The sequence below is a fragment of the Solanum verrucosum genome, unplaced genomic scaffold (assembly GCF_900185275.1).
Source record: "Solanum verrucosum unplaced genomic scaffold, falcon-dt-bn FXZP01000137.1, whole genome shotgun sequence".
Lineage (NCBI taxonomy): Eukaryota > Viridiplantae > Streptophyta > Magnoliopsida > Solanales > Solanaceae > Solanum > Solanum verrucosum.
In genome coordinates, this window is record NW_026020405.1 from 610,287 (window position 1) to 638,155 (window position 27,869).

The following is a 27,869-nucleotide window of genomic DNA, read 5'->3' on the forward strand; positions in this document are numbered from 1 at the left end:
TTATTTATAATTTCTTTAAAAATGTATAAAGTAAATACTGGAGAAATATTATTGGAGAGAGAATAGTTGATATCAGTCACCAAAGCAATACAACTAAGTAGTAATAAGTGGGGCCCATGTTTTCAAAAAGTTGTGCGAATTATTTGTAGTTTTAAGGGGACAAATTAGTCCAATAGATACAAAAAATGAAATGCAGCTGCACTACTCCTTTAACTAACCAATTGAATTACATTTTTCATGTGAAATTACAAAAGTAACATCTGAGGATTTTTTTGTCAATTCTCATAAACGGAAAGCTCCTCACATTCACTCTTATTAATAGTAGTAATATAATAATTTTCAAAGTTAAATTAGATTGTATTAATTTGATATTTTAAACAAAAAATTTAAATATGCAAAATCTATACAAAAAGTACTATAAATTGTAATTTTTTTGCATATGAATATGATGAAAAAACACATTGTAAAATATTAGTTAAAATTCTTATAGTTTGACTCTAAAAAGGAAATCATAACAATTAAAAGTGTATAGAGAGAGTAATAAATAGGTAATTAAATTTCAAGAAGTTTAAAATAAAAGGTTGAAAAAAAGAATAAGATAGACAACATATATTAAAAATTGAAAACATATAAATAATAAATGGGTCCAAATGAACACTTGTCATGTGGTAAGTAGTAGATATTCCCACTTATTATATATAGTAAAATATATATGAAATTCAACATACGTAATACTTTGTCTGATTTGCAATTTAGAAACTTATGTAATTAGTTTGTATAAGTTATGAGGAAATGTATATTGTTATTATACATGATAGAAGATGGAACAAATTTGGTTGGGAACAAGTTATCCTGGACAAGTATAGTTTGACACTGGACAATGAATATCCTGGGAGTACCTTTTGAGTAGTAAAAGAATATTCATTGTCCAGTGTCAACCTATACTTGAGAAAATGGTTGGAAGAATCAACTCCTGGACTGCAAAGCACCTATCCTATGCTAGAAGGTTATATCTGCTCAAGTGGTAAGCACCCTCCACCTCAAACCGAATCACCAAGGGAGGAAAAAGGTGGAAGCTTATAGGGAGGGGTTAAAGAAAAAAAACAAAGTGTGATGAACTATCAATAAGATGATACTGAAATTGATAGAAACAACGTACCTAGAGAGGTGTTGAGATATCAAGAAAGGCTTTGTTAGCATAGGGCAAAATTTGGTTGTCCCAGGATTACAAGAGGGTTCAATGTGTTGGATCCATAGACAGGCTGTTATGGAACCTATGCAGGGAGGAGGATGAACGCGAGTATAGTGGGTACATGAGTGCTATGGGAAGGAAGAGGGGCCTAATAACTGAAGCTAAAGCAATGCAAGCATCTTGGATGGTTCAGAAGATCATCAAAACAAAGATTATAATCTTTGTTTTGATGATCTTTGTTCACAGTATGTGGACGCGGAAGAAGTATGCTAAATGCAGTGCTATATTACCAGTCAACAAATCACCAATGAGTTATGCAACTCAGTATTCAGTTGGTTTTGAACTAAACAACCTCGACATTAAACAATAAAAATTGAAATAATCATTTCAGTACTCAAACAATCAAATTGAAGAACTTCCTAGTCAACAAACAACATATAAACATCAAGCAGAGAATAACATGAAGTCATCTGGAAGCAAACTGTTATATATTGCTACTGACTTAGGTCCCAAATCTCAAATCTTTATCTCTATTCCACACAGGAAAGCCTGAATGTGGGATACCATTCACTGAATGGAAGGTGCACAACAAGCTCAAATTACTGGAAATAATAGTAGAAGATATGAAAGTAGCAAATTATTATCGTCCCTCCTCACACCCTTGAGGGAGAGGCGAGGATAGTAATATTCTGCGGGCAATCATAAGCAATTGTAAGATCAAACTCATAATAAGTTGTATATCATTTTGAATCCTAAAAAAGCTTCACATCACTTCACGTATAGTTCTCAATAGTTTCCGATGTTGATTTAATCAGTAAATAGTTAAAGATGCAAAAATATACACCTATGAACAAGGATGATTTATATATTCTCTCAACCAAACCTGAGCTTGTCTACATCAGAACTCTTAATTGTCTGGTTGAAGCTCATAACTCCCATCGTTTTGCAAACTCAATTCAAACACTGGAGAATCTGAATCATCAAACATGTCTACCAGATTAAACCTTCCATGCTCTCCATCACTATCAACTGGGATATGACTCTTATTCTTTACTCTAGACATCCCAGCTTCCGCTGAATTAAATTTTTCAGCATGTACAGACAACTTGCTCTGATTTGTGCTCTTCCTGAACTTATTCTGCATGCCCGTGCGATTGTTGCCATCTCTTGACACTTTATTAGAAACTAAACCCTCATTTCCTTCTCTATTGGATCCACTTCTTAGTTTTGTTGAATTTTTCTGCTCATTTCTATTACTCTTCATTCTCACCTTCTTATCTCTTTGTACCTCTTTCTTTGCTAACTCCGCCTGTATTTGAGCATGAACTAATCTATCACTTCCACTTTCAGGATCTGAACCCAAATTTGAGGACCCATCAGAACCACGATCAGCATTCTCAACGTTTCCATAGGGTTTAATGCTATGAACAACCCCCTTAGGGAAAAATCTTGCTGAGGGTAATCCATCTTCAGGCTTGAACAATTCTGGCCCATCTTTGTCAGACCACATATCAAACCCTCCAGGCTTTTGAAAACGATCTGCCAAGACTCTCAAATGCTCATCAGCACTCACAGAGAATAAAGTAGGTGCCTTTTCAACCACTTCCCAAGGCCTCTCAAGCTCAGAGACAGCAGCTTTCAGCTCAGCCCGCTTCCTCATCTCATAAATTTGGCGTTCCCGAGCCAATCGGGCCTTAAGGAGCTGCTTAGACTTCTTAGCTTGCATACGCTTCCACTGCCACTTTGAGACACCTCCCGGATACGTTCTTGGACCACCACCCATCCTAATTATTAACTTTCTGTAAGGAACATTGGTTATTGTGGTGGTGGTGGTGGTTAGATTAAGGGAAGAGAACTTGGTGGAGAGGAAGAGTTGGGATTCCCCTGAAATTGTCTTGGACGAAGATACACTCTTATGAGGTGCTGAAACTAAGAATGATGAGCTGAGGAGAGACATTTTCTTCCTGTAAACACAAGATCCAAAACTTCATAACGGAACACAATTTAGAACGTCGATAATGATACACATTGTATCATTTGTTTAGGATTCTAAACTAATTTCTCCACCTTACTTTGGCTCAAATGAACTGGAATTCATAGTAAGCAACATTTATCTCTTTATCATTAACTTCTTCTCCCAGTAATTACATAAGTAACACATTTTTCCATCGCCAAGATCAGTTCACCCCACTTAGGATATTATCGTCAACAGGTGAACTAGCCTAAGTTGAGTAACTATCTGAGATATTATTGTAACCGGATGAACTACCCTAAGTTGATTAATCATCTGACATATTATCTCCATCTATGTATTAACATCCAACAAACAACTATAAGTTTCAATCTCAGATTATTTGCATCAGTTATGTAAATTGTACCAATTAACACAAAGCAAAAGTTTTTTTCTTTTAATCTTAATTTTGTTTTTTCTCATATCTTCATTGTTTTTTAAAACTAGGACACTAATTAAACAGGAAAAAAAGAGAAACATTCCAGATATCAAAAAGTAAACAGATTTCGACAGAGAAAAAAATCGAAAATTCACAAAGTAGCTGTCAAAGGAGCAGAGACAAAAGGGAGGACGAAGCGAATGAAGAAAGAGAGAAATAAAGCTCACCTGACCTGGAAGAAGAAGTTATGTGAACCGAATAGAGCTTCAAAGCAATCGATTCGCCGTTCAACTTGAAATTATTCCGGCGTCTTCTGTACACTCATCTATCTCTTTTCATATGGCAATATGTGCATTTTGCGAATATGCAGATTTGTATTAATATATAAAAAATGAATTAATAAGATCACATCAACAAGGAGCACCAGTGGTCTAGTGGTAGAATAGTACCCTGCCACGGTACAGACCCGGGTTCGATTCCCGGCTGGTGCAACACTCTTTTTTTCTTCTTTACTCGCATATTTTTAGTATTTGGGTAAAGTTGCGCGATATTTTTAGTATTTGGTCCAATGGGACCTTACACGGGCGATATTTTTAGTATTTGAGTCAAGTTACCTGTGGGACCTTACGCGATGCAATATTATTAGTATTTGGGTCAAGTTTCACATGCTCCTCGAGCGCTTTAGTATTTGGGTCAAGTTTTACATGCTCCTCGATCGCTTTCTCCATATGCGATGTGATATTGTGATATTTTTATATTTGGGTCAACTTTCACACGTTTTGACTAATTTAACGGAATGTTTATCATCTACTACTTGTAAAATATCAAATAACTATATCCATCAAGATTATAACAAATGTAAAGATTCACCTACTTCCCAAGTAGAGCCGTCAATAAGGGCTACACCTGTTGGGCCAGCCTAGCCTACCCCGAATTTAATAGGGTTGGGCTAAAAATTTTGGAGCCCATTTTTTAAAAAAAGATTTTTAGCCCGGCCTGAATAAGCTTGCTGATTTGTGAGGCTTGAGAAATATAGGTAGGGCCGGCCCATGGGCTAATACAGATTAATTAAAAAATATAATATAAATATTAAAATTTAAAATAAGAGAGATCCAAACTCAAAATCTATTTAAAGTTTTTTAGAAAATCACTTGTTGCTACTCGAAACTGGTTACATGGTTTTTCTCAAACTGGTAATATATTTTTGTGTACATTTAAATATTATAATTCTCAATTTAGTTATTTTTTAATATTTAACTAATTGAAACCGCATTAAATTGCATATGAAAATGAAGATGTTAAGACAACCTTCCCACAAGTTGATTCAGATATGCTTGATGAAGATGATCATGAAGTGTTAGATACGCCATATGTTTCATGAAGTGTTAAATATGCCATAAGTTTCATGATTTTTAAGTAGTTTATTTTTACATTTTTATGGTTGGAATATTGTCATATTTTTTGTGTTTTATTGTGATCATTGCAAAACAGTTAGGTTAATATTTTTATTTAGATATTTATACTTTTACTTGAAAAAAAACTTAATAAATATTATAATGATAATTTTATTTGTGGATTTGATTAACAAGTAGTAACATTAACACCATGTAATATTGTTTTGACGATATTTATGATATTATTTTTAAATTATAATTTATAATTTAATTTAATAATTATAAAAAAATATATAACTTTTAAAAAAGTGGAATAGCCCGGCAAGCATGTAGTCCACGTACTTGTGGGTTGGGCTGATCGTTTTCTAGCTCACACCAAAAATGGGCTAGCCTGGCCTAGCCCGTAAAATGTCAAAGACTGTATGGGTTAGCCCGGATGGGATGGGCTAGCCATATTGACAACTCTATTCCCAAGTAAATATCTTTAATCATAATAAATACTGAAAATATTATGAATATCAAATAAACACATAAGTAAAAATAAAAAAAGTGATTGATGATTTGAATATTTTTAAAAGGATCAAAAGTGTCCCTTGGAGCACTAATTATAGAGTCTCTTTTGTTTTTTGCTAAACTAGTATACTTTAGGTCATAGGTTCTAACAACGTCAAATCTTAACGAAATTCACAAATATATATATATATCCAATTTTTTCAAGATGTTTTTTTCCCAATCAATGAAAGTCTTTTTTTTTTCGTTCAACACCTGATCATCAATAATTTTAATCATAACTTTGTCAATAAAAAATAATTGTTATCAACGATTACTCATTATTTATCAATGAATGTCAAAGACAGCAAAAAGTGATACAAATGCTAAAAAAAAAAAGACAATTTCTTTGATACTATTATAAAGAAAAAACATAAAAGATTTGATACTTTTCTCATAAAGTTTCATGAGTAATTTGCGGATAAACATTATCAGTTATTAAGTTATAATTAAAAAATATTGTAAATTTTATTTTAGTTAAAATTGACGATTTCTTATAAAAAGTCAATACTAATAAGATCTAAACTAAAACACACATAATTAATCGAGATGACCACAATTGACATGGTACACCAAGAAATATGTCTAAAACTAAATAAGTTGTCACATTTGGAAAAAAAAATTGAAATGAAATAAATAAATAAAAAATATTGGGACATTTTTGTATTTGTGCAAAATATTCCTATTTATAGTCAAAACTTTTCCTTTAAACCCTAGCATCTTCTTCTCCTAAACCCTAAACTTCTTCTTCTCACAGTTCTCTCAAGTCGCGGCTGCCATGGTACTTTCTCTCTCTCTAATAATTTTGCTTTCGAAGTTCATACTTTTGCTTAATTTTATTGAAATTTGTCATCTTTTTGCTTGATTTTTCTGTTCTAATATACAATTAATTTTGATTGTTTTGCTTTATGTAATGGCAGGCAACAGAAACTGTGAACCCAAAAGCATACCCACTTGCTGATTCACAGCTTACAACGACTATAATGGATTTGGTTCAACAAGCTGCTAATTATAAGCAGCTTAAAAAGGGTGCTAATGAAGGTTATTGACTTTTTTACACCTTTTTATTATCATGCTGCCAATCATTTTTGTATCTACTGCTTAATTGAGATTTAGAAAACTGAGTTAGTTTCGTTTTAGCCTCAAAGATTTTTATTTTTTATTTTTTGGTGGTGGTGGTGGGGAATAAGAGCTAGAAAGATTGTTACTTGTGTTGTTTTGAAACTTTATTATATGGTCTTTTGGTGAATAAGTTACTCATGTGTAATGCTTAACTAAAGATAAAGATAGAGAAAACTGGGTTTGTTTTGTTTAAACCCCAAAATAAGCTTTTTTTCATTTTTCTTGGGGATAAGAGCCAGAAAGATTGTTACAGTAGTATTTTGAAGGGTTATTATATGATCTTTTGGTTAATACTAAGTTACTTTTATGTGTAGTGCTTAACTAAAGATACAGAAAACTGGGTTAGTTTTGTTTCACCCCCAAAGGAACTTTTTTTTTTTTTTTTTCATTTTTCATGGAGATAAGAGTCATAAAGATTGTTACAGTAGTATTTTGAACTGGGTTTGGTTTCATTTCTCCCATGGAAAAGGAAATAGGCATCAAGATTTGATTTTCCTACCCTTTAGTGATAAATCGGTAATGTGTTGCTCCTATTTGTTCTGCTTAACTGAAAGAGAAAACTGTATCTTTGTTCTGTTTCAGCTACGAAAACACTTAACAGAGGAATTTCAGAATTTGTTGTCATGGCCGCAGATACTGAGCCCCTTGAAATCCTTCTTCACCTTCCACTCCTTGCCGAAGATAAGGTGATTTATTTTTCCTTTTTCTTTTAAAAGTTATATTCTTTCACCCTTGTTGGTGTTGTTCCTTTTTTAATTGAGTAATGGACTAAACAGCTCCAAGTAGAGGTAGTGAATATTGAGAATATACATGAGGGACTCTGGCTAGGTCAAGATTAATACATGTCTCTTCTTTTTCTGGTGTAGTTATTTTCATTTTAAAGAGTTGTGTTTGTTACTCTCTTGTGTTATATTGTGTGAGGTTACATTGTTCTGATTTCAGACTATGGAATTCGGAAATCATATGTATATTATGCACTTTCCCCTCTATAAACTCTATCATTTTGAAGAGCTGTGTTAAATGAGAGTATTGTAGCTATTTGCTGTTTCATTCTATGATTTGGCATGTAATATTTCTGTTCCTCTTGAAAATACATCTAAAGCAGCAAGACCAAGCCTGACTAAGCATATTCTTCCAATGTCTTGCCATTTTCTATTAATTTTATTGCATGGTGTCAAATGTTGCGAGTTTCCAATTGTGTCAAATCCCGCTTAAAGGGAAAAATCCTACCTAGGGCTAGGAAGCGAGATCTCTAGTTAAGAGTGGAGCATCGTATACATTCTACCATAACCCTGGGTGGTAAACAAAGGAGAGATCTTGTTTGAACAATACAGTTGCAAGGATGCCATTATCAGTATAAGGGCTATACAGACCTCTTTTACTCAAAGTTGTTTATTTGCTGCTTTATTCAGTTTTTTATTATTTCGAATTGTTTCCTAGTTGCTTATGCATGGTCTTAGTTATAGTTATAATAGAATTTTGTTGTCCTTGAACAACAATGTGAGAATTCATTCATGTCTTCCAACTTTCGGTACACTTTTCTTACACCAACCTTGCTCTCTTCTGGAACTGTATCATCCTTTGTTTGGTGCTCAATTAGCGTCTACAGCCTACTGTGTTCAAATAATCTTTGAATATAACAAGGGATTTTGGTTTCAAGTAATGAGTTCTAACTATTTCCTTTCATCAATTCTTTCAGAATGTGCCCTATGTCTTTGTCCCTTCAAAGCAAGCTCTTGGCCGAGCATGTGGTGTTACCCGCCCCGTCATTGCTTGTTCAGTGACAAGCAATGAGGGAAGCCAGTTGAAATCTCAAATACAGCAACTAAAGGTAACATTCCAAATCTTATATTCTTCGTCATATCAACAACCGTTTTCCCTCATGTAAACACTCAAATTGTTGTTTCTCTTCTTGTGCAGGATGCCATTGAGAAGCTCCTCATCTAAATGTTGAGCCTTTTGCAGCATGATGGGCCTCAACTTCACTTTTGAGGCTTGGACTGAAGTAGTTGCCGTCTTGTTGGCACTTTTTTTTTAATCCTTGTTTCCTTTTTGTTCTTGGATTTTACGATTAATGTTCTAAGAGTACCGATAGAAGCATGAAAATTTAATATCAGGTTTACGTTATAGTTAATCCTGAGTTTTATTATATCGTGCATCTATGTTTAATGTAATTCTAGTTTTGCTCTTATCATTTGGTTGGTGCAATGAAGGATCCTCTTTGCTTCCTCTTCTATATAATTTGTCAGCTGGTAGCTTATAAGTTATTAGTTCAACCTATTAATCATGAATTAATCATCTAATTCTAATTTTAGGCTCCGTTCATTTCACCAAATTTTGGTATGCTTGGTCTTGGTCTCTATGATTTTCTATTCAAAAGGTGAATTATAAGATGCATTATATATGTTTCTTTTGCTCCACATTTCTAGGATCATGTGGTCTTTTGTCTCATTGCTCCCTAATTTAAAATATCATCCTGCACTGAATAGGATTTGAAGTTTACGGATTTTGAATTTTGGACCAAAAGCTATTGAATTTTGTCGAATGTGTCGATAGGTGTGCGTGCACGTGCAACTAACAAACGCATCGTGCTGGTTTTAAAAATTGCAGGATCTTCAGCTGTTCATCTCTGCTTAAAAATATATGCAATAAGTTTTATATGAAATAATGATGGTATCTTCAGTCTATTCTTTTATTAATACATAAAATGTTTCCCATTTAATGGACATCTTAGTTAGTCAAATCCATAAACAAAGGGTTTATTTCCTAGACTAAAATGTTATAAATTGTTTGTTATTATCCACACCTTAGATTTCTTTGATACACTGTTTCAACACTAACAAAACAACAATCAAATTTGTGAAATGTTTTGATAAGGGATGAATCTTCTCTTTGGAGTCTATGTTCAACAAAATTTAATAATTTAAATCTAAATTATATATTAATCTTGAGAAATTACATTCAATTAATATGTCTTGATTAATTCTGAATTCATAAATTTCAAATCTTAAATCTGCTTCTACGGCATCATATGGGATAGTAGTACATTGATAATGAGACATGAGAAATCATTAATCAATTAGATTAGATTGTCATTTGGTCCATGTTTGGATATTCGTTTAGTGTTTGCAATGTTTTTCACTAACATGATGTCTATCAATTTATGTTTTTGGTCGTGGAAATGAACAATTTGCAAATATTCTTGGATTCTTGGTTCAATTATTATTGCTACTAATGTTGGATGTTTCCATTCTTAGATTATAAGTAACTCAACTTTTGTAATTTCATATTGGAAATTTGTTGAGAAAAAAAGTTTTTAAACCTCTAAAAATTTTTCCGTATTCAAATGTTTACACTAAATTAATAGATAATCCCTATGGGCAAATCTTACTGCATTTTGCTAGATTACAACTGTCAAAATTATTAATTTTAACTATTAAACACAGCTGTTAGGACATCAATTGAAAAAACCAACTAGGGAAGGCCACATCTCCCAACAAAAGATTCAAACTTTACTTTTATTGAGGTTTGTACCTTAGCTTCCATTAAACTAATCATACCTTTGAGTAATATTTCAAAGTAAAAACACTTAGGAGTATGGTCTAATAGTCAATTAAGCATATGAAATTTAAGAAGATGATTCAAATTTCAAAAGGCAAAAAAAGGTGAAGTGATTTTTCTAATTTGTTTAAGTTTTAGCAAATAGAATTACTTGACATCTATTTTAATAGAACGAAACAAATATCAATCAAATAATTGAGACATTATCGATAGTTACGTTCTTATATTTCTTTACTGCAACATACTAATTTTTTTGTTCATCAATCGAAGAACCAATTAATTATAATAACACCTATGAAATCAACCAAGCATCATATTATAAAAATTGAATAGATTCGATCTACCGTAATTAAGCTTTCTAACATAAAAAATGTTTCAAAATAAATACATCACAAACGTTACAAAGAAACATCATGTTCCCTTTATTAATTAAATCCAGTTGGTATTTCAAATATTCTATAGGTTCCACGTGCATCTTCTTTGATTTCCCCTACTTTGCAGACAATTTCATAACAACAATTAAATTGTACTTTAAAAAATATATAATCAAAGACAAATGGAACTTTCCATCCAACCACATGCTAATTATGAGATCTCTATATATAACTCATTAACACATTAAGTCCTAATCAACATTACCTCAAAGATCAACAAGCAAAAAGATCATCAAGATTTCAAGAATATATATACACAAATATGGCTAAGTTTATTGTTATTTTCTTGATCTTAACACAATCAATTGTGTCATTAGTCTTGGCTAATGAAAATGCAATAAATTTTACAAATTCCCCTTCTTCTAGTCCATCACCTTCAATTAGAAAAATTGGAAAACACAATCAAGAAGAAGAGAAGGGTATTAATAATAATAATAATATTATTCCCAAAGAAGTGTTAATTGGTTCTCCCCATCAACAAGAGAGTATTAATGAAGTTGATCAAGCTGATCATGGTGATGAAATCATGATTAATAAACATCATCATGATTCAATTGATAAGTCAATTTATGGAGGTGGAGTTATTCTTGGAGGATTAGCAACAACTTTCTTTGTGGCAATATTTTGTTACATAAGAGTAACTAGAAGGAAGAGTAATGTGGAGCCTAGTTCCCCTAGTACCACATCATCAGCAGTATGATGGGTTCAAATTTTCGATATGAAAAAAATCTTGATAAGTAGTGTGTCCTTCTGAATGGAGCCTTACGCGGCATGAATTTGAAATTGTTGAATTTCAATGCGGATATCAGACACCGGATGGAAACTAGAAAATTATTTCAACCCCATTTTGGTAGAAAATTGTAAAGATACCATTAGTCGAATCTGATTTTTGGAATTTTTGTTGTATAAAAATTAGATAAAAATACTTATATTTTACACATAGACTATTTACTTGATGATATCAATTAGTTGAATTTTTTTAGTCATGTTAGTGTGCTATTTTGCGTCCCATAGTTTCTTATAATCTTATCGGAGATTTGTGTGTGTTTTTGGTATTTTTATTTGTATAGTGTTAGGTTGATGAGATGTACTTAAATGAAATGATCAATGATAAAAATCATATAATTAATTATGATTCGATCTGTTAGAATAAAGAAATAGTTATTACTGTTGTTTATCTCATATTTATTTAAAACCACCAAAACAAAATAGATTCTTTTTAAAAATTAGAAACAAACTTAAGACCATCAGCCTTCAACTCCTATAACTTCACCTAGACAATCACAATATTACTACTATAACTTCATCTTGACAATCACAATATTATTGTAAATGATTTAGAGTTTAAGTAACATAATGTGCAATTATTCATTGTCAAGTTTTATTTGGGATAATTTAAAGCTTGAAAGTGGTGGATTTAGGCTTGGCTGTTGGAGGCACTATCATTGGAGGTTTTGAGTATTGAAGAAGATATTAACACTATTGAAATATTAACCTTTCTTTAAAAAATTAGAAACAAATCTAACCATTTCACATCATTCAAGAATAAATTTGATCGTTTTTCCTTAAAAGAATAATTCATATATTGAAAAGTTTGCACTAATAGCAAATAAGAGAAATTTGAACTATTTCACAAAATTTAAGAGCTAAATTAAACCTTTTACTTTTTTCAAAAATGTATACATAAACCAACAAGATTAATGCTCTCGTCTTGATTTTTTTTCTTTCTTCCATAATTAAATTATAAATATTTGATGAAAAACATAAATAAAATAGTACATAATATAATAAAAAGTGTATATAATTTATCAATTGAGTTGTTTATTTCTTCAGTTTTTTTTAAAAATAAAATCAAAATCAAATTAAATAATATTAATTCTAAACATATTGATTTTTACAGTATCATTATCAGTCTTTTTTTTATGGGAAAATTATATGAAATAACAAACTATTAATTCAAATTAAATGTTATAGCCATAGTTTATTTTAATTGTAATTCACAACAAGCATCCCTTTTTTTTGCCATCTGATTCGGTAAACAATTAGCTATTTTCGGTATACAATTAGTCATTTTATACATTTCAGTATAAAATGTATAAAATACATTTTTGTTTGTATAAAGTGAGAGAAAAATGTATATACAAATACAAATACATATATTTTCGTCATATACACTTATAATTATACAAATACAGATCTTATTATACAAATTATAATGTATAAATGAATTTACACAAAACTTAACAATTTATATAAAATTGAATGTTTGTAGCGAATTATACAAATCAAAAGCTCCATAGCAAACATAAAATTTGTTAGGGAGCGCAATTATGCAAACTATAGTTATAACATACAAATATGATTTTTATGTTTGCTATATGTGAAAGTTGCTCTTTTTTTATTTCTCGGTGTCGGAAGTCGACATTAAGGTCCGACTAAATCCGGATCCCTATGCAAAATCCATTCGAAAATAGTGCTTCCGTTAAAATTTTCTCCATTTACAAGGCTCGAATTAAGAGTGAAACCCACGCGTAAAACGCCCCGTCTGCGATGTTAAAAGAAGATACGCGAACTCGGTGCGGTAAATATAGATATTGCCTTTTCTTCTTCCACAAGCAGTTCATTTTCTAGGAAGAGACCAAAAAAACACAATCAGAGTTAGTGTTCTTCTCATCATCGATTCTATAACAATGGCTACGGAGCAATCTGTTATGGCGGTGATACGGGCAGCAAGACCCACTTTCCGTAATCCCCACGACAAGGTAGCGTTTGCTGTTCACGCTGCCTTCCTTGCTTCTGGCTTTGTTCTCCATGCCACTGGCCCTGCCGCTTCCACGGACGATGCTCTTTCTTCCTCCTCAACTGGTACGTTTATTTGCCCTATTATTGACTTTGAAGTTTCCCCTTTATTATGGAGTTTTTGGGGGTAGGGGTTTACCTGAGTACTGGGTTTTTGAAATTGTTGTGATTGGTGATGATTATGTCTTTATTTTTTCTTTTGATTAGTTCAATGCAGCTCCAAAATTTTGTGTCTTGTTTTTGTTTTGGGAATTTCTTGAGTTTATAGGATCAAACTTGGAAAGCTGAGTGCTTACTGATTGTTCTTATTTAAAAAAGCTCAAGGCTTTGGTTCAATGATTAGTATTCTTAAAGAGATGTTATTTCCTGTTGCTAAAGACTGGAATCGATTACTTTTTTAATTTGTAAAGATGAATAGAGGAACTTTATAGGGAAACTAGCACCATAAGAAATCTTAAGTTGCCTTCTGTTTTAAAATGGAAAAGCTGCTTTCGGGGATGTTTTGATTGGAAGTGGTGCTGGTAATTGGAAATAGGAAGTATTGAAGCTCTTTTTTGTGCCTGGATAAGGAATGTGGAAGCTCAATTTAAGAGCTTACAAACTGAAGATCATGAGTAAGGTTGTTTATTTTGAGGGTTCTTCGATGAAATTTTCTATGAAGCTCTAAATGGTGACATAACTTTGATTTTGATCCTCTTCATCCATGTTATCATGTTTTCTGTATTGAATTTGGTCTAGTAGGTTATCTTTCTTGTGGTTTGTATTGACCCATCAAAAGGTATAGTATAGTTGGTCACCTTTCTCCTAACAAGTCCAGGAAATCCATAAAACTGATGCAGATCTAGTAGAACTGCTTTTACACCAATAATATAGATTATGAATACATCTATTCTTAATTCTTGAGATGTGATCTCTATGCCCTATGAAGCAAGCTTTGTTCTTTCCCAACCATTAGGTTGAAAATATGCACAATCGGATGGTCCTCCAAATCTGCTTCAGCTTTTTAGATACCCTTTGGGACAGCCACTCTACCAACAAACTCTTTATAGTCTGTGGTGTCGACCTAGAAATGCCGCACATATTTAAGAATAAATACCAGCATTGTCTAGATACTCCGCAAGGAGGAAAATATGATTCACTGTTTTCAGATTTCCTTCACAAAGTTAGCATCGGTTACATAACTTAAATCCTTTTTTTGGCAAATTATCTTGAGTCAAACAAGCCTCCCAAGTTGCTGTCTAACCGAAGCATGCTACCTTTACCGGAGCTTTTGTCTTTGAAATCATTTTCCTGCGCTAATTAACTTCACGGCTTGACTTCTTGGGGTTTATCATTCTTGATGAGATTATTTATTTATTATATAATCAGCTTAATTATCAATTTTTACATGCATTTTTTTTTTTTTGACGTGGGAGGTACTCTTGCTAGTTTGTTCAACGTCAAACTTGAACTGTCAACCATGAGTATTTTTCTCAAAAGCCATGTAAGTATCAGCTCCGGTGTACTTCATGGATTGCTACTCAAGTCCTTCAGCTTCTTCTATGTATTCCGAATCACAGTGGGGTTTCCTTTTGCAACCAGTTGGGGCATGACTGAATTATTTGAAAGGATTATATGTCAACTTCCTTGATCAATTAATATAACAAAGGACTAGATGTCAACCTCATCTAATTTTCCCTTTATTTATCAACTTTGTTTTGGTCATTGGTTAGCACATCTTTGATATCTAGTAAGTATCTATATTGGTGGGATTGTTATCGTATTAAGTGGTACTGTAGCCATCACCATTGGGATTGACTGACAGGTTTACTAGGTTGCTATTTTTAGTGGAATGTCATCATTTTATGTTTCTTCTTCCCATTACAAAATTTGTCTCCTAGTTTAGGTTTTTAAGTTTTAGTCTGTGCTTGTCTAGTTAAAAGAGGGAGTACCTGCCTTGATTTAAGTCTGTTCATAGTACATCTTTGTGGGTGTCAAAGATTGATGGAAGCTACATTTTCTGTTAATATCCCTATAATCGCTTTTATTTTCCTTTTCCACTTTCTTCCTCTTTGCAGTTCTGTTTTTTGAGATTTTCAGGTTATTTGAAAGAAACTTCTCTGATTGGAATGCTTAGTACACATCATATATATTTGCAATGATTGTGTGTCTTCCTTTTTAGTAGATGAGGTGGGGATTGATCATTGGAATGAATTTGAGGATTGTTATGCATTTGTGTATTCAAAGCCTGAGAAGAGCTCCAAAAAAGTGTTGGTGAAGTGCCTTGTAATGAACAATAAGCTGCTTATAGATGCATTCAGGGATGGCGATAACGAGCCTTTACATCTTGAACTAAGGCAAGTAACTTCCTTCCTTTACATCAGCAACCCTCCCGGTCTTCCCTATGCCCCCCTACAAAGGATGGAACAGAAGGCATCTTTACCCCCTTCCATTGCTAGTTGCTAGTTAATCAGGGATTACATTCTGTATGTTCTAATGAGTCCATCTTGGTAATTTGCAGTGTTGAGGACTACATTGTCGAGGATGGGGGAACTAATTACAACACCCAGTTCAAGAATTTGGGAAAGCTGGTAGGAGAACTGAACAAAGCCATCCTGACTAAATATACTGGTTCTCCTACGTCAAATTCCTCTACTCAAACTTCACGGTACATGTAATTGGTTTGTTTTTCAATTTGTATTTTAGTGATGTGACCATTAAATTCATAAATTACACTTCCTTGTATGCAGTTCTGAGAAGGGAGGACTCAACGACCAGCCTAATGTTGAACGCCAACCTGACTACCCGTATCAGCCTGCAGGTTCTTTTCCCTCGGGGTAATGCTGGATAAAAGAGTTATTGTTATTCCTATCAGTAATTATTGATATATATATTGATATGTTGCTCATTGGTTGTTCATACCTACAGGCTGTAGGTTCACAATTCTTAAGAAAACAAATTCTTTGAATTTTCACTTTCTATAAATTACATCATCATAATCTGTGCGATATGAGTGTATACTGCTCTACCTTGAAAAAGTTAAGAACTGCACGGAAGGATCCCAAGCTGTTAAAGATAAAAGATGTAAATGAAAGCAGTTAGTCTCCTCTTGAATCCCTACGACTTCTTCTTCTTCAATCCATGTGTCCTTGATTTTTATACTTCCTTTCTCTTCCCTGAGGCCTCAAAAGGGGTGAACTGATTGGTAGTAGACAACGTAGCCCCAGATGCTATTCACCTCGAAGTACACATTTAAAGGGTCCATATATATCGGCAGCCACTTGCCTTGGAGAAGACATCTGGACCCCTAGATGGCCATGCCTCTTCTTCAATTACTCCAAATAGTTGCTTCTTTAGCAATTTGAGCTACATTGATACTAGCATGCACTGTTAGGCTTCCTTGTTTATGCACTTTGTGATGTGAAAAGGCTGGACTTTTTTTACATCTCCCTGGCTTCCTTGCTACTTACTATATTTTCTGCACTATCTCGTTCTTCTTCACTTGAGTTAATGGTCTTTCGGAGAAAACCTCTCTACCTCCACAAGGTAGTGATAAGGACTGCGTACATTCTACCCTCCCCGATCCCACTTGTGGGATTTCACTGGGCATGCCATTCCTAACTTTTTATGCTCAAAATAGAAAAAAAATGACTTTGCAAATTGAAGAAATACTTCACATATAGAACTTTGTACAGCCTTATCCTGGAAAGCATGGAAAGCACAACAACCTGAAGATAGGAGATTTCTTGACCATAACCACCTAGAGGAAAGCACAACACCTAGGAATGGCAAAAGATTCTGCAAGCCAAAGAAAACCAAGTCAGAGCTAGTCTGCTCTTTGATATTTCGATGCTATTTGTGCCACTGGGATTCCAAATTTCCAATAAACTTTAACTGGTTTACCAGTAATGACCATTATAGTGTTGGAAATATGCACAATGGAAGCATTACATAATCATACTTCTTACATGAATAATAGCCAACACATATGATCACGTAGAACATACAAACATGCTTGAATATAACTTGACAAATACCTCTCGAAGAGTGAACAAATATCTTCCAGCAAGTTGAATATAACACATATGATCACGTAGAACATACAAAAATGAGTTTCTTTCCTTCTTTACCAAGAAATAAGATTTCTAATCTTTGTTAAATTTGAGATTGCTATAGAAGGCTGGAGTCCGACTTGCGAGAAGATAGTTGTTCACATCTCGAGAAGTATTGTATGTTCTACATGATCATATGTGTTGTCTATTATTCATGTAAATGATTGTGGAATGCTTCTACGGTGCATATTTTCCAACAATGTCCCACTTAGACTATTAACCATGATAATTGTTAGAATATACTATGTCTCAAAGTATGGCCAGCATTTTTATTAGTCAGCAGAAATACCAAACCCACCCACACCCACCACAAAAAAAAAAAAAAATCCCGAAGGCATTAAACTTACCCCATCAGGGATTTTTTTTCTCAATTTTCGAGTTTGATATCTTGTTTTATTAGAGGTGGTGCATAATTTTTACTTCTTAAGTTGCCTGGATTTACAGGTATGTGGTTCCTCCCATTCCTGGTATTGGAGGCAGTGATCTTTTCCCCGGGCCTGGTGCTGGAGTATACCCAACCAGGTTTGTTATCTTTTTCGTAGTTTGATATGTCATGGTGAATGGCACTTGCCAGTCCGTGTGTTCTGAATTTTATATATGCCAACTAATCTCGTCCCCCCCTAACCAACCCGATCTGTCATTGTAGAGGCGAACCAGGAGCTGGTGGGAGCATGCTTGTAGGTGTGTGACTAGCCTTGTCCAGTTCATGTATGGAATTCCAAATTGTGCCTTTTGCAAACTCAGCTATTTATGTTTTATGATGCAGGGCCTAATGACCCTCGGTTTTTTGGTGGAATGGGTGGGGATCCTCGTTTACCTGGAGGACTGCCGTAAGTCTCTTCCCCCCGTCCCCCTCTCTTCCGTTTCACAGATAGGATTGATTTTATTTCGTCTGCATACAGGGGTGTTCCACCTGGTGCCCGTTTTGATCCGTATGGTCCACCAGATGTTCCTGGCTTTGAACCAGGTCGCTTTATCAGGTAATTTGTTGAAAAAACATTTTTACCTATTAGTTTTTGGTGAAATTCTGCATTTCCCATCTAGTTTTTACTTGTTAGATGTGAACTCAAAACTGCTATAGCAAGTATAACTTGCAAGAGGAAAACCTCAAAAACTCTACTTTGGGTGCCTTTGGTGTTCCTCCTCGAAAAAGAATATACATATATGTGTGCTTCTATTTATTAGTTTACAAGACGATTACAATCTGAACACTGACAAATAATCTAGCTTGCAAGTTGCTTCTGCCTAATGTCATCTGAAATCGCATGCAGGAACCCAAGGAGGCCTGGAGGTGGAGGGAGGCCTCATCCAGATCTCCCGCATTTTGGTGGCGATTCCGACTTCATATAGAGTATTATGAAAGACAACTCAGATACACTTGTCTTGTTTTTTTCTGTTTTTGTTAGTCTTGTAAACTGCAGATCTGAGTATTTCGAGTTAGGCAACGGTGTATATAAGTTTTTCTAAACTTCAATTTTACGTCTTTGAGCATTTTCCAGTGGTTGGAACATGACAGGATAATTTGTGAAGCAACTTGTAATGTAACAACAAAATCAAAATAAACAGGAGGAGTATTTGGTGCAACTAATACACCCCAACTGCATACACCACGAGTATCTAGGAACCTACCTCCAGAATAATTAGCATACTTTGTTAATTTGGATTTAATAATAGGTACTGTCTTGTTCCTAATAATTCTTAGTGCTTTTAGGACAACAACTTATCTTCTAGACAAGCTAATTAATTGTTTTTTCTATAAAAATGTTATTCCCTCCGTCATAATTTATATGACTCATTTTTCTTTTTAGTTTATCTAAAAAACAACATATTTTTAAATTTAATAACAAATTAACTTTAAATGTCAATGAAATGATTTATAGTCACACGATTATTCATGACTTATTTCAGATCACAAATTTTAAAATTTTGTGTCAAATCAAACTATACCTTACAGATGAATAATTTAGTTGTTGTTATGTGTATTATTAGTACAAGCAATTGGATCTAGAAGGGCGGTATAATAGAGAAAAATAAGTAAAATAAACAAAAGGAAACTTCCTACACATGTTAAACAAAAAACATAGTAATTTAGTAGGTATGAAAATTGGACCTTTAAGAAACGTGTGGAGCCCTGGATTTTCTGTCTTATTATCCAAAAATCTGTCAAATCTCATCTCTAGAAGCTCAACTTTATTATGCCTTTCATGTATCTTTCAAAGTTGATTATAAAAAACAGCCAAATTTTGTAGATTTTCCATTAGTGTTCAGTATCCGTTTTGAGGCCTGATTAATTCAGTTCACACTAAAAATATTTCACTTTAAAAGGTTAAACGTTCCCTCATAGAGAACCAAGACTCAAATTCGATGTTTCCAATCAATATAAAAAATATTAATCTCGTATATATAATGTAATTTTTTGTCGAAGTCCACTTGCCTCTTATTAATGACAGAGGAGCACTAGGGTGGTCACCATTCTAGATTTAAATATGACTTTATATCTAACTTTTAAAAGAAATTAAATACTGTCACTTTCCTCTAAAGTCTTCACAAGGAACATCTAAGAACATGCATCTTGTATTATATAAATACTATTTGTCTTCTGGTTTTTATAATCATTAGCACCATATAAATAGATTGTTTTCCCCTTAGGTCTGAACCAAGATTTTTTTTTTTTTACATAACATGTCATCATTTAAGGTTCATTTTCTATTGCTATCTCTTTTGCTTATCAATTTTTCAGAATCAAGATCTGCAAGACCAATTTCTTTACAACAACATAGTACTAATAAGTTATCTTCATATTTGAAGATGTTTGAGACACTTGGAATGGTTTGCAAGTGTTGTGATGGTGTTGTGTGTAGTGCTACTTGGGATGGTTCTTGTTCTAATCTTAAGTGTTTTCCATGGAAATCTCAATGATTTTTTTTTTTCAATTTTGGTTTTTTTTGTATGAAAGGGTTTTACCCTTTTTTTTGTTGTTGTATATATAAGTATCAAGTACTAAGTAATATTTATAGAGAATATTTAGTACTACTACCCTGCCTATTCTCTCTGTTTTTTTTTTTTTTTGGTTTAACCATATTCTTTAGCTTTTAACTCACCAAGCCGATTAATTTGAATTCGCGTAATTCCACCAAAGGATTGGAGTAACCCAAACTCTTAAAGGAAGAAGTTTTTAATTTTCATGAGTTGAATTCGAAAACTTTGATGAAGGACGAAAAAATATTATCATTTCATCACATTCCTCGGCAATGACATGACCTATTCTTTTAGTTTTTCACAGTGTGGCATATGAGAATCTCTTTGAATTGCCCTATTGAAAAAAGAGTCGATATTGTAAAATGTTGAGCATATGGATTCAAATATCAATAGTAATAATAGCAAGTCGAATCGTACATTAATATTTTTTACCAAAGTAATTACAAGATGGGAATTTCAGTCATTTCCTACTTTCAGTTAGTAACTAACAAAATCTGTTAGAAGTTGTTAGGAGTAAGTTGATAGGTGGTTAGTGGAACTGTGGATGGTTTAGCATATAAACATACCTTGGGCTCGTGTTGGGTAATGTCAACATCCTGCCTATGGCATGGTCCACGAGGCACTTGCTTGGTGGACTTGGTTAAGAAATAAAGTTGTGCCGTTACTATCCATTGGCTCTTTAACCACATAGCTATGTTGTATTGCAGCCTGAAGCTGTGTTAGAAAGAAATAAAGTCCTATTGTATGGTACTGTGAATTCAGGGTACTGTTACTTTACTTACACTCTGTTTGTTTGGATGGTTGTTACATAATGTATCCTATTGTATGGTATTGTGAATACAACGTTTGGATAGATTATATCATTTTCTATTATTACGTAATGTCACAACATCAACATTTGAATGATAAACCTACAAGAAAATAGGATACATGGTAGACCTACTATGAAAAGGTAAGGTATGGTAAGGCCAAAATGAGACTTCCCATCGATATGATAGTAATAAAATTTAAGTAACAATCAAACTATATATTGCATTTAAGCTAACAATACAATAAAATACATCGGGTATATATATGTGTGTGTGCCTGAAAGATTTAACATCTTCAACAAAAGAACTACTAAAACACTCTACTTGTCCTATCTAGGTCATGGGTATTCACTTCCCAGAGGAAATAATGATGGAGATCATCAATAGGTTACCTATGTGGTCTCTTCTTCAGTTTAAATGTGTTTCAAAAATTTGGAAGGCATTGATGGTTGATCGTCACTTTAAGGTGAAACATGACATTCATACCAAGCATGACCAAAATTCCCAAAAATTTCTTATGACCCAAATATGTACTCATAAGAAAGATGATGTCACTTCTATTGTTCTTCTTTATCGAGGGTTCAAGTGGTTCACTCGATAAACACATTTTGCTATGGAACCCTTCCACAAGAGAATCAATATTACTTCCGCATCCAAAATTTCCTTTGTTATATTATCTAAACGGATTGGGGTATGATGCAACTAGTGATGACTATAAGATCCTTGCAGTTAACCTGAATGCAGGTGATGGTCACTATATTTCGTAACAATATTTCAATTGAAATTCTCGCGCTAAAAAGTGGATCCTGAAGAAGAATTGGCTATCCTACTGGTTTTGGAGATTGTGGTATGAATTATTTGGCATTTGTACATGGTGCATTTCATTGGCTTAAGTAAATGGAGCATTTCAGGAGATTATACTATCATTTCATTCAATATTTCAAATGAGATGTGTGGAAAGATATCATTGTTGCAACAAATGGTTAATAGATACTCCACCTCCCTCTTCATAGACCATAGTGTTTCAGTATTGAAAGGAATGCTTTACTTTTATTGTACATGTAATAATATTCTAGAGCCGGAGCACAAGAGCACTTTTAAATTGTGGGTAATGAAAGAGTATGATATCAAAGAATCTTGGACTTAATTGATTACAATACAAGATACTAAACTTTTTCTTTCTTGTAGGTTTATTATTCAAATTATTGATGTGTAATATTATGTAAAGACAACAATACAATCTATTCAAACAGTATATAATTTATATTTATTAAAATAATACAATATAATACAATACAATACAATATAATATAAATATATTGTGAAACAATATGTAATAACCATCCGGACATAGTGGTAGTGTGAATGATTTGAATTTAGTGGCTTTCTGTCCGTTAACTCACTCCTTTATCCTCTATTAACAGAAGTACAAAAGTAAATTAGAAGGAAAATTAACACTCTAAACAAAATTATGTATGTGTAGGGTCTTCTAGTTATATGCACGGGCGAGAGCCAGCCGGTAGTTAGGGGTTCATCTGAACTTTCTTTTAATGAAAAATTATATTATTTATATATGATTAAAATTACTTTTATATATATATAGTAGATGTTAAATTCCTTCGACTAGTTTATGTGTTTGCTTCTCCATATTTTGAGTTCCCTTAATAAAAATTCGGACTTTGTCACCGTTCATATGAACATAAGAAAGTATTGAAACGTGTGGGGTTGGCTTAACTGTCGTGTTGTACACTTTATCTCTAAGAAGTTCACATTACACTTTTCAAAGTAAAGGAAAATTGCCAAACATTCTAGATTTTAAAATGATTTTTGGCCAGAAAATTTGACCAGAATTTGATCAGAAGGGTAAAATAACATATTTCACACTATGTTATTTTACATTTTTGAATATTTTTACCTTTTTAACTTTAATATCTTTTAATTAAAAAATAAAAAACATATCAATTTATTTTTAAATAAAAAGGATATTATAGGCAATTTAAATTTCTGGCCAAATTTTCTGACCATTTAGCGTTACCCCACGTATATAAATATATCCTTCTACTTTTACAATCATTACCATATAATAGGTTGTGTTTCCCAAGAAAAAAAACACAAATGTCATCAATTAAGGTTTACTTACTCTTGCTATCTCTTATTGTTATCAATTTTTCATTCCATGAAGAATCAAGATTTGGGCTTGCACATGTTGCAAGACCAATTTATGTGCAACAACATAGTAATAAGTTATCTTCATCATCAGTAGAGCATTTGAAGATGTTTGAGACACTTGGAATGGTTTGCAAGTGTTGTGATGGTGCTAATTTTGGACAAGATTTGTGTAGTGCTACTTGGGATGGTTCTTGTTCCAATCTTAAGTGCTTTCCATGGAAATTCCAATGATTCTTTTGGATTACAATTTGGGTATGAAATATCATTCAATAGCCAAATAATTTATTCATTTGATAGGATCTCTGTTAGCTACGAGCAAATCAACGACTGAATAATTAACTAGCATGTATGTCTATGAATGCAAAATTAATTATGAAAAAGCTTTTCATTTTGTGGCCATGTACATGATATTTGACAACACGTATTAATTAGAATTGTATCAACTTATTATAAGTGGAGTACATGTTCTTTAACTACACAAGCTCAATTCCTTCTTATCAAGGTACCTTCGGAGGGCCTATGAATGTACTAAAAACTAAATATATTATTGAGGAGATACAATATCTAAAGAAACTTGCTAATATTACTGTGGAACACTATTTCAGGGAGGTTAATAGAGTCGCAGACTGTTTAGCCAAATTAGTTGTGAACAATTAGAATGAGTCCTTTTACAACTCGTATCAACAACTTCCTGTGGAGGTTAAAGGTCCATTCCAATGACAAGAGCCAAATGCTTCAATAAGGTTCAAATATGACAAGACGAAATTTTTTGTTAGTTAGTTATATATGTGTGAAGAAGGTGGACAAATTTACTTTGTCAGAAATTCAGGCCAAGGGGGAGATTTGTTGGGGTTTATTTGCCCTGATTTCTTACCATAAATAAGTTTTTCTTTTAGGAAAAGGTTTTAATATTTTGAGTAGTCCTTTTCTTGTAGGAAAGGTTTTAGGACTTTATAAATATAGGCTTGTTCCTTCCAACTTAATTAACATTCACAATGTAGTCTTTAAGGGCTTTGAGAGTTTTGGTTAAGGGGGAGAATTTGTAGGTCACAAGCTTGATACGTTATCACTTGTGTGAACCTCCCATGTATTCCGAGTGAATTGGTTGAGGTTATTTCTCTCTATATTTTGTACTCTCATGTTTATATAGTGGATTGCTCATCTCCTATGTGGACGTAGGTCGATTGACCGAACCACGTTAAATCTTTGTGTCTTTGTATATTTCTCGTTTGTCTTCTTACTCATGGTCTTTAGAGGTTTGCTTTGTTAACTTCCGCGTTACACCTGCTTATTTTGATCCTAACACCTTTTGCGAGGGTTGGATTGTCTATACGTTAGCTTCTCTTTTCCTCTTTTTGTGAAGGATGTAAGTCTTTATCCTTGTGTTATATTTGAAAGTAAGGTCAAACTTTTTTTTTATATTTAACTCATGATATATAACACCCCACCCAGATAACCTAAGATAAATTTAACCAAAAAAAATAATTAAAATGCAGTTTTACTTTCAAATAGAAATTCAGTTAAAAGGATGGTAGAGTCTCATTATAAGATATGTCCTATTTATTGCTGATGAAAGAGTATACACCACCTAAATTTAAAGTTACTCCAAGATAATAAATTAACTGATTCTTAGCTAGGAAATTTGAAAATTTCAAAATATTTTGGACTGCATCTTACTTAAATTTTGACCTATTTTAGTAAAATTCTCGATTTCACTAATACTTTACGTATATATAGTCATACATTTTTAGAACAGACATCATGTATAACATCATTTCATTATAAGATTTTTTGCTATCATTTTTTTATGTTATATTATATATAATATTGTCATAATAATAAAAAAATATTCAAACAAACAATGTTGTATATAGTTTTTCAATTTTTATTTAAATATAAATAAGTCAACAGGGAGTAACTTACAAAATTAATGGATCCGAAAAGGTCACGTAATACCTAATAATAATTGGTCCGAAATGAATATGTCATATTGAATATGTCTCCAACTAATTTCATTAAAGTTTTGGAATAAAATTCCTTCTGAATTTTGTTTTATTTCATAAAAAAAATACTCTATATCGTAAAAAGTATGCAAATTATGAAATTTATTACTTACTCCAGTCCAAAATAATTGATGTTTTAGTCTCTAAAAGTTAATCCAAATTAAAATAAATTAACGTTTCATAAAATCAAGAAGGTATTATTCATTTTTGTAAATTTTCACTTGACACATCTAATTTAATGTACAAATTTATGATGATTATGTCGACCTAAAAAGAAAAAAAAGTCATAGTACTCTTTATACTGCCTCCGTCTTATATCATTTGTTCATATTACTAAAAATATTTGCTTCAGATACTTGTCAATTTGCAAAATCAAGATAGAATTAATTAAAATTATACCATTTTATCTTTAAAATTAAATTTTAAAAAAGTATAATATTGTAAAGTTTCAAAAAAGCTCCTCTGTTATAAATAAGACAAATAAATAGTGTACTAAAAAGAATTAAAGGGGTAAATTAATAATTAAAAACATCCTATTTATTTATGATTTCCAAGGAACATATAAAAAGGAAAAATTGAAAAATAATATAGGACAAAAGGAGTAATTTTTAGGAATAAATGATTCTTTAATTTCATGCATGCAAGCCTAAATCATCAATTATTTTAGACAGGAGAAAGTAGAAAAACTCTCCAACATAATTAATTATGTATTGTAGTAGTTGTATTTTTTTATGAAATAAAGGAAAATTTCAACATGTACACTCTGTCTAGAAGCCCACATTTATACCTTGCACCCATTCAACTTCAAGAGTAATTAAAAGTTGACTTTAATCTATTTTTTTTTAAGAACTTGCATATATATACATATAAATGTGTCTTCTGCTTCTATAATCACAAAGTTTGAAAACAAGAAAAAAATATAACATGTCTACATTTAAGGTTTATATGTTCTTGTTATCTCTTATGTTTATCAATTTTTCATTTCAAGAAGAATCAAGATTTGGTTTTGCATATGCTGCAAGACCAATTTCTATACAACAACAACATAGTAATAAGTTATCTTCATCAATAGAGTACTTGAAAATGTTTGAGACACTTGGAATGGTTTGCAAGTGTTGTGATGATGTAGATTTTGGACAAGGAATAAATCAAGATTTGTGTAGTGCTACTTGGGATGGTTCTTGCTCTAATCTTCATTGTTTTCCTTGGAAATTTCAATGATTTTTTTTTATTTTGTGCATGTCAAATTGTCAATTGTACCATATTGGTAGAAGGAACGGATCGTTGTCTCCTTATATGGTCTTTGACAATCTTTTCCTTATAAATTAAATTTTGTTGTTAAATTAGGCGCAAGGCTCAAGGTTCATTACTTTACTTGTTATATTGAGTCAGAACTATTTAAAGTCTTTGTTTACTTAATTTTGGACCGAAGCTTCAAATAGCTAGGGTTTGAATACATAAGAGGTATTAAGAGTTCATATTGGCTGAGGAGATGAATTATTATTTTCTTATATGATTTTGAACCGTTCTTACTTCATAAGCTAACCTTTAAAGTTGAATTAGGTGCGAGATTCATTTTTCTTTCGAAGTGTACAAGAGGTTTTTGCTTAAGAGTATATATTAATTGGCTAAATTGACTGTTCTTTTTTGTTTTACACGAGCCTTTCTTCTTCCATTCTTCATTCTTGCAACTTATTTATGTGGAAAGAATAGTAGAACTTATGTTTATTTATTTATATAATTTGAAAATAACATAATAAGCCTAAGTTATAATTTTCGTCTGGTATACAACATTGTACAAAACTCCAAAAAAAAAATCGCAATGTTTAAAAAACTCAATATACAATAGTATATATCCATATACAAATATTATATGAAATTATAAGAGGTGTTTATACACAAATATACATTACTATACAATATTTACAAATACTAACTTCGTCTTCTTGTTTGAATTCAAACATCATATTCATCCAAAACATCTTTTAAGAAACTACATCAAATCATCCTAAATTTCAGATCTAAGCTCACCAGTACATACCCGATTTGTTGCAATAATAATTTTATATTTAATTATGTAACTTGACAAATACTTTTGAACGATCATTTTTAATAATGTTAACAACTAATATAAAATGGAGCTAGAGTGCTTATCGCACTGAGCTTTTGACCTGATTTAACTTTCTATAAACTCATTATCATACGCAAGATTAGATAGCACAAGTTTGTTTGTTTTTTCCTCAAATAAATAAGAAATTAATTACGTAATAGAGTAACAAATTGTACTGGATTTGAATTATTCTCAACTGCTACAAAGCATGAAATAGTCCTTTTCTCCATAATAAATTAATGACAACAACTTATTGTTATATAGTTA

The 27,869-nt window shown here is 32.4% G+C and overlaps 4 protein-coding genes and 1 non-coding gene across 6 annotated transcripts in view; 4 read left to right on the forward strand and 1 right to left on the reverse strand.

Moving 5' to 3' along the window:
- LOC125840458 (uncharacterized) overlaps positions 1 to 27,869 on the forward strand; it is a 43,649-nt gene that overhangs the window by 7,748 nt on the left and 8,032 nt on the right. The gene's annotated exons all lie outside the window — the stretch shown is intronic.
- Positions 2,004 to 3,186, reverse strand: LOC125840415 (putative DEAD-box ATP-dependent RNA helicase 33). The gene has a single exon (XM_049519394.1). The coding sequence runs from the start codon at positions 3,147 to 3,149 to the stop codon at positions 2,100 to 2,102; it is 1,050 nt and encodes a 349-aa protein (XP_049375351.1). The 5' UTR covers positions 3,150 to 3,186; the 3' UTR covers positions 2,004 to 2,099.
- TRNAG-GCC (transfer RNA glycine (anticodon GCC)) lies at positions 4,003 to 4,073 on the forward strand. Its single transcript has one exon. It is a non-coding gene; the product is annotated as a tRNA-Gly (tRNA).
- Positions 6,194 to 8,883, forward strand: LOC125840464 (uncharacterized). The gene is made up of 5 exons (XM_049519459.1): positions 6,194 to 6,306; positions 6,446 to 6,566; positions 7,230 to 7,333; positions 8,347 to 8,478; positions 8,568 to 8,883. The coding sequence occupies exons 1-5, from the start codon at positions 6,304 to 6,306 to the stop codon at positions 8,592 to 8,594; spliced, it is 387 nt and encodes a 128-aa protein (XP_049375416.1). The 5' UTR covers positions 6,194 to 6,303; the 3' UTR covers positions 8,595 to 8,883.
- On the forward strand, positions 13,243 to 19,116 carry LOC125840421 (probable proteasome inhibitor). Of its 2 annotated transcripts, none has more exons than XM_049519400.1 (9): positions 13,243 to 13,507; positions 15,603 to 15,777; positions 15,942 to 16,088; positions 16,171 to 16,257; positions 17,977 to 18,054; positions 18,179 to 18,213; positions 18,299 to 18,362; positions 18,435 to 18,512; positions 18,804 to 19,116. In XM_049519400.1, exons 1-9 carry the CDS (start codon positions 13,333 to 13,335, stop codon positions 18,880 to 18,882), a joined length of 918 nt encoding a protein of 305 aa, XP_049375357.1. In that variant the 5' UTR covers positions 13,243 to 13,332; the 3' UTR covers positions 18,883 to 19,116. The 2 variants fall into 2 exon arrangements, with proteins under 2 accessions (XP_049375357.1, XP_049375358.1); XM_049519401.1 differs by having other exon boundaries at positions 13,247 to 13,507; positions 15,606 to 15,777.

Coding starts and splice junctions, on each gene's coding strand:
- LOC125840421 (XM_049519400.1), top strand. CDS start 13,333: ATGGCTACGGAGCAATCTGTTATGGCGGTGATACGGGCAGCAAGACCC. Junction 18,363..18,434: donor CGTTTACCTGGAGGACTGCC/GTAAGTCTCTTC, acceptor GTCTGCATACAG/GGGTGTTCCACCTGGTGCCC. Junction 18,513..18,803: donor GAACCAGGTCGCTTTATCAG/GTAATTTGTTGA, acceptor AATCGCATGCAG/GAACCCAAGGAGGCCTGGAG.
- LOC125840415 (XM_049519394.1), bottom strand. CDS start 3,149: ATGTCTCTCCTCAGCTCATCATTCTTAGTTTCAGCACCTCATAAGAGT.
- LOC125840464 (XM_049519459.1), top strand. Junction 6,567..7,229: donor TAAAAAGGGTGCTAATGAAG/GTTATTGACTTT, acceptor GTTCTGTTTCAG/CTACGAAAACACTTAACAGA. Junction 7,334..8,346: donor CACTCCTTGCCGAAGATAAG/GTGATTTATTTT, acceptor CAATTCTTTCAG/AATGTGCCCTATGTCTTTGT.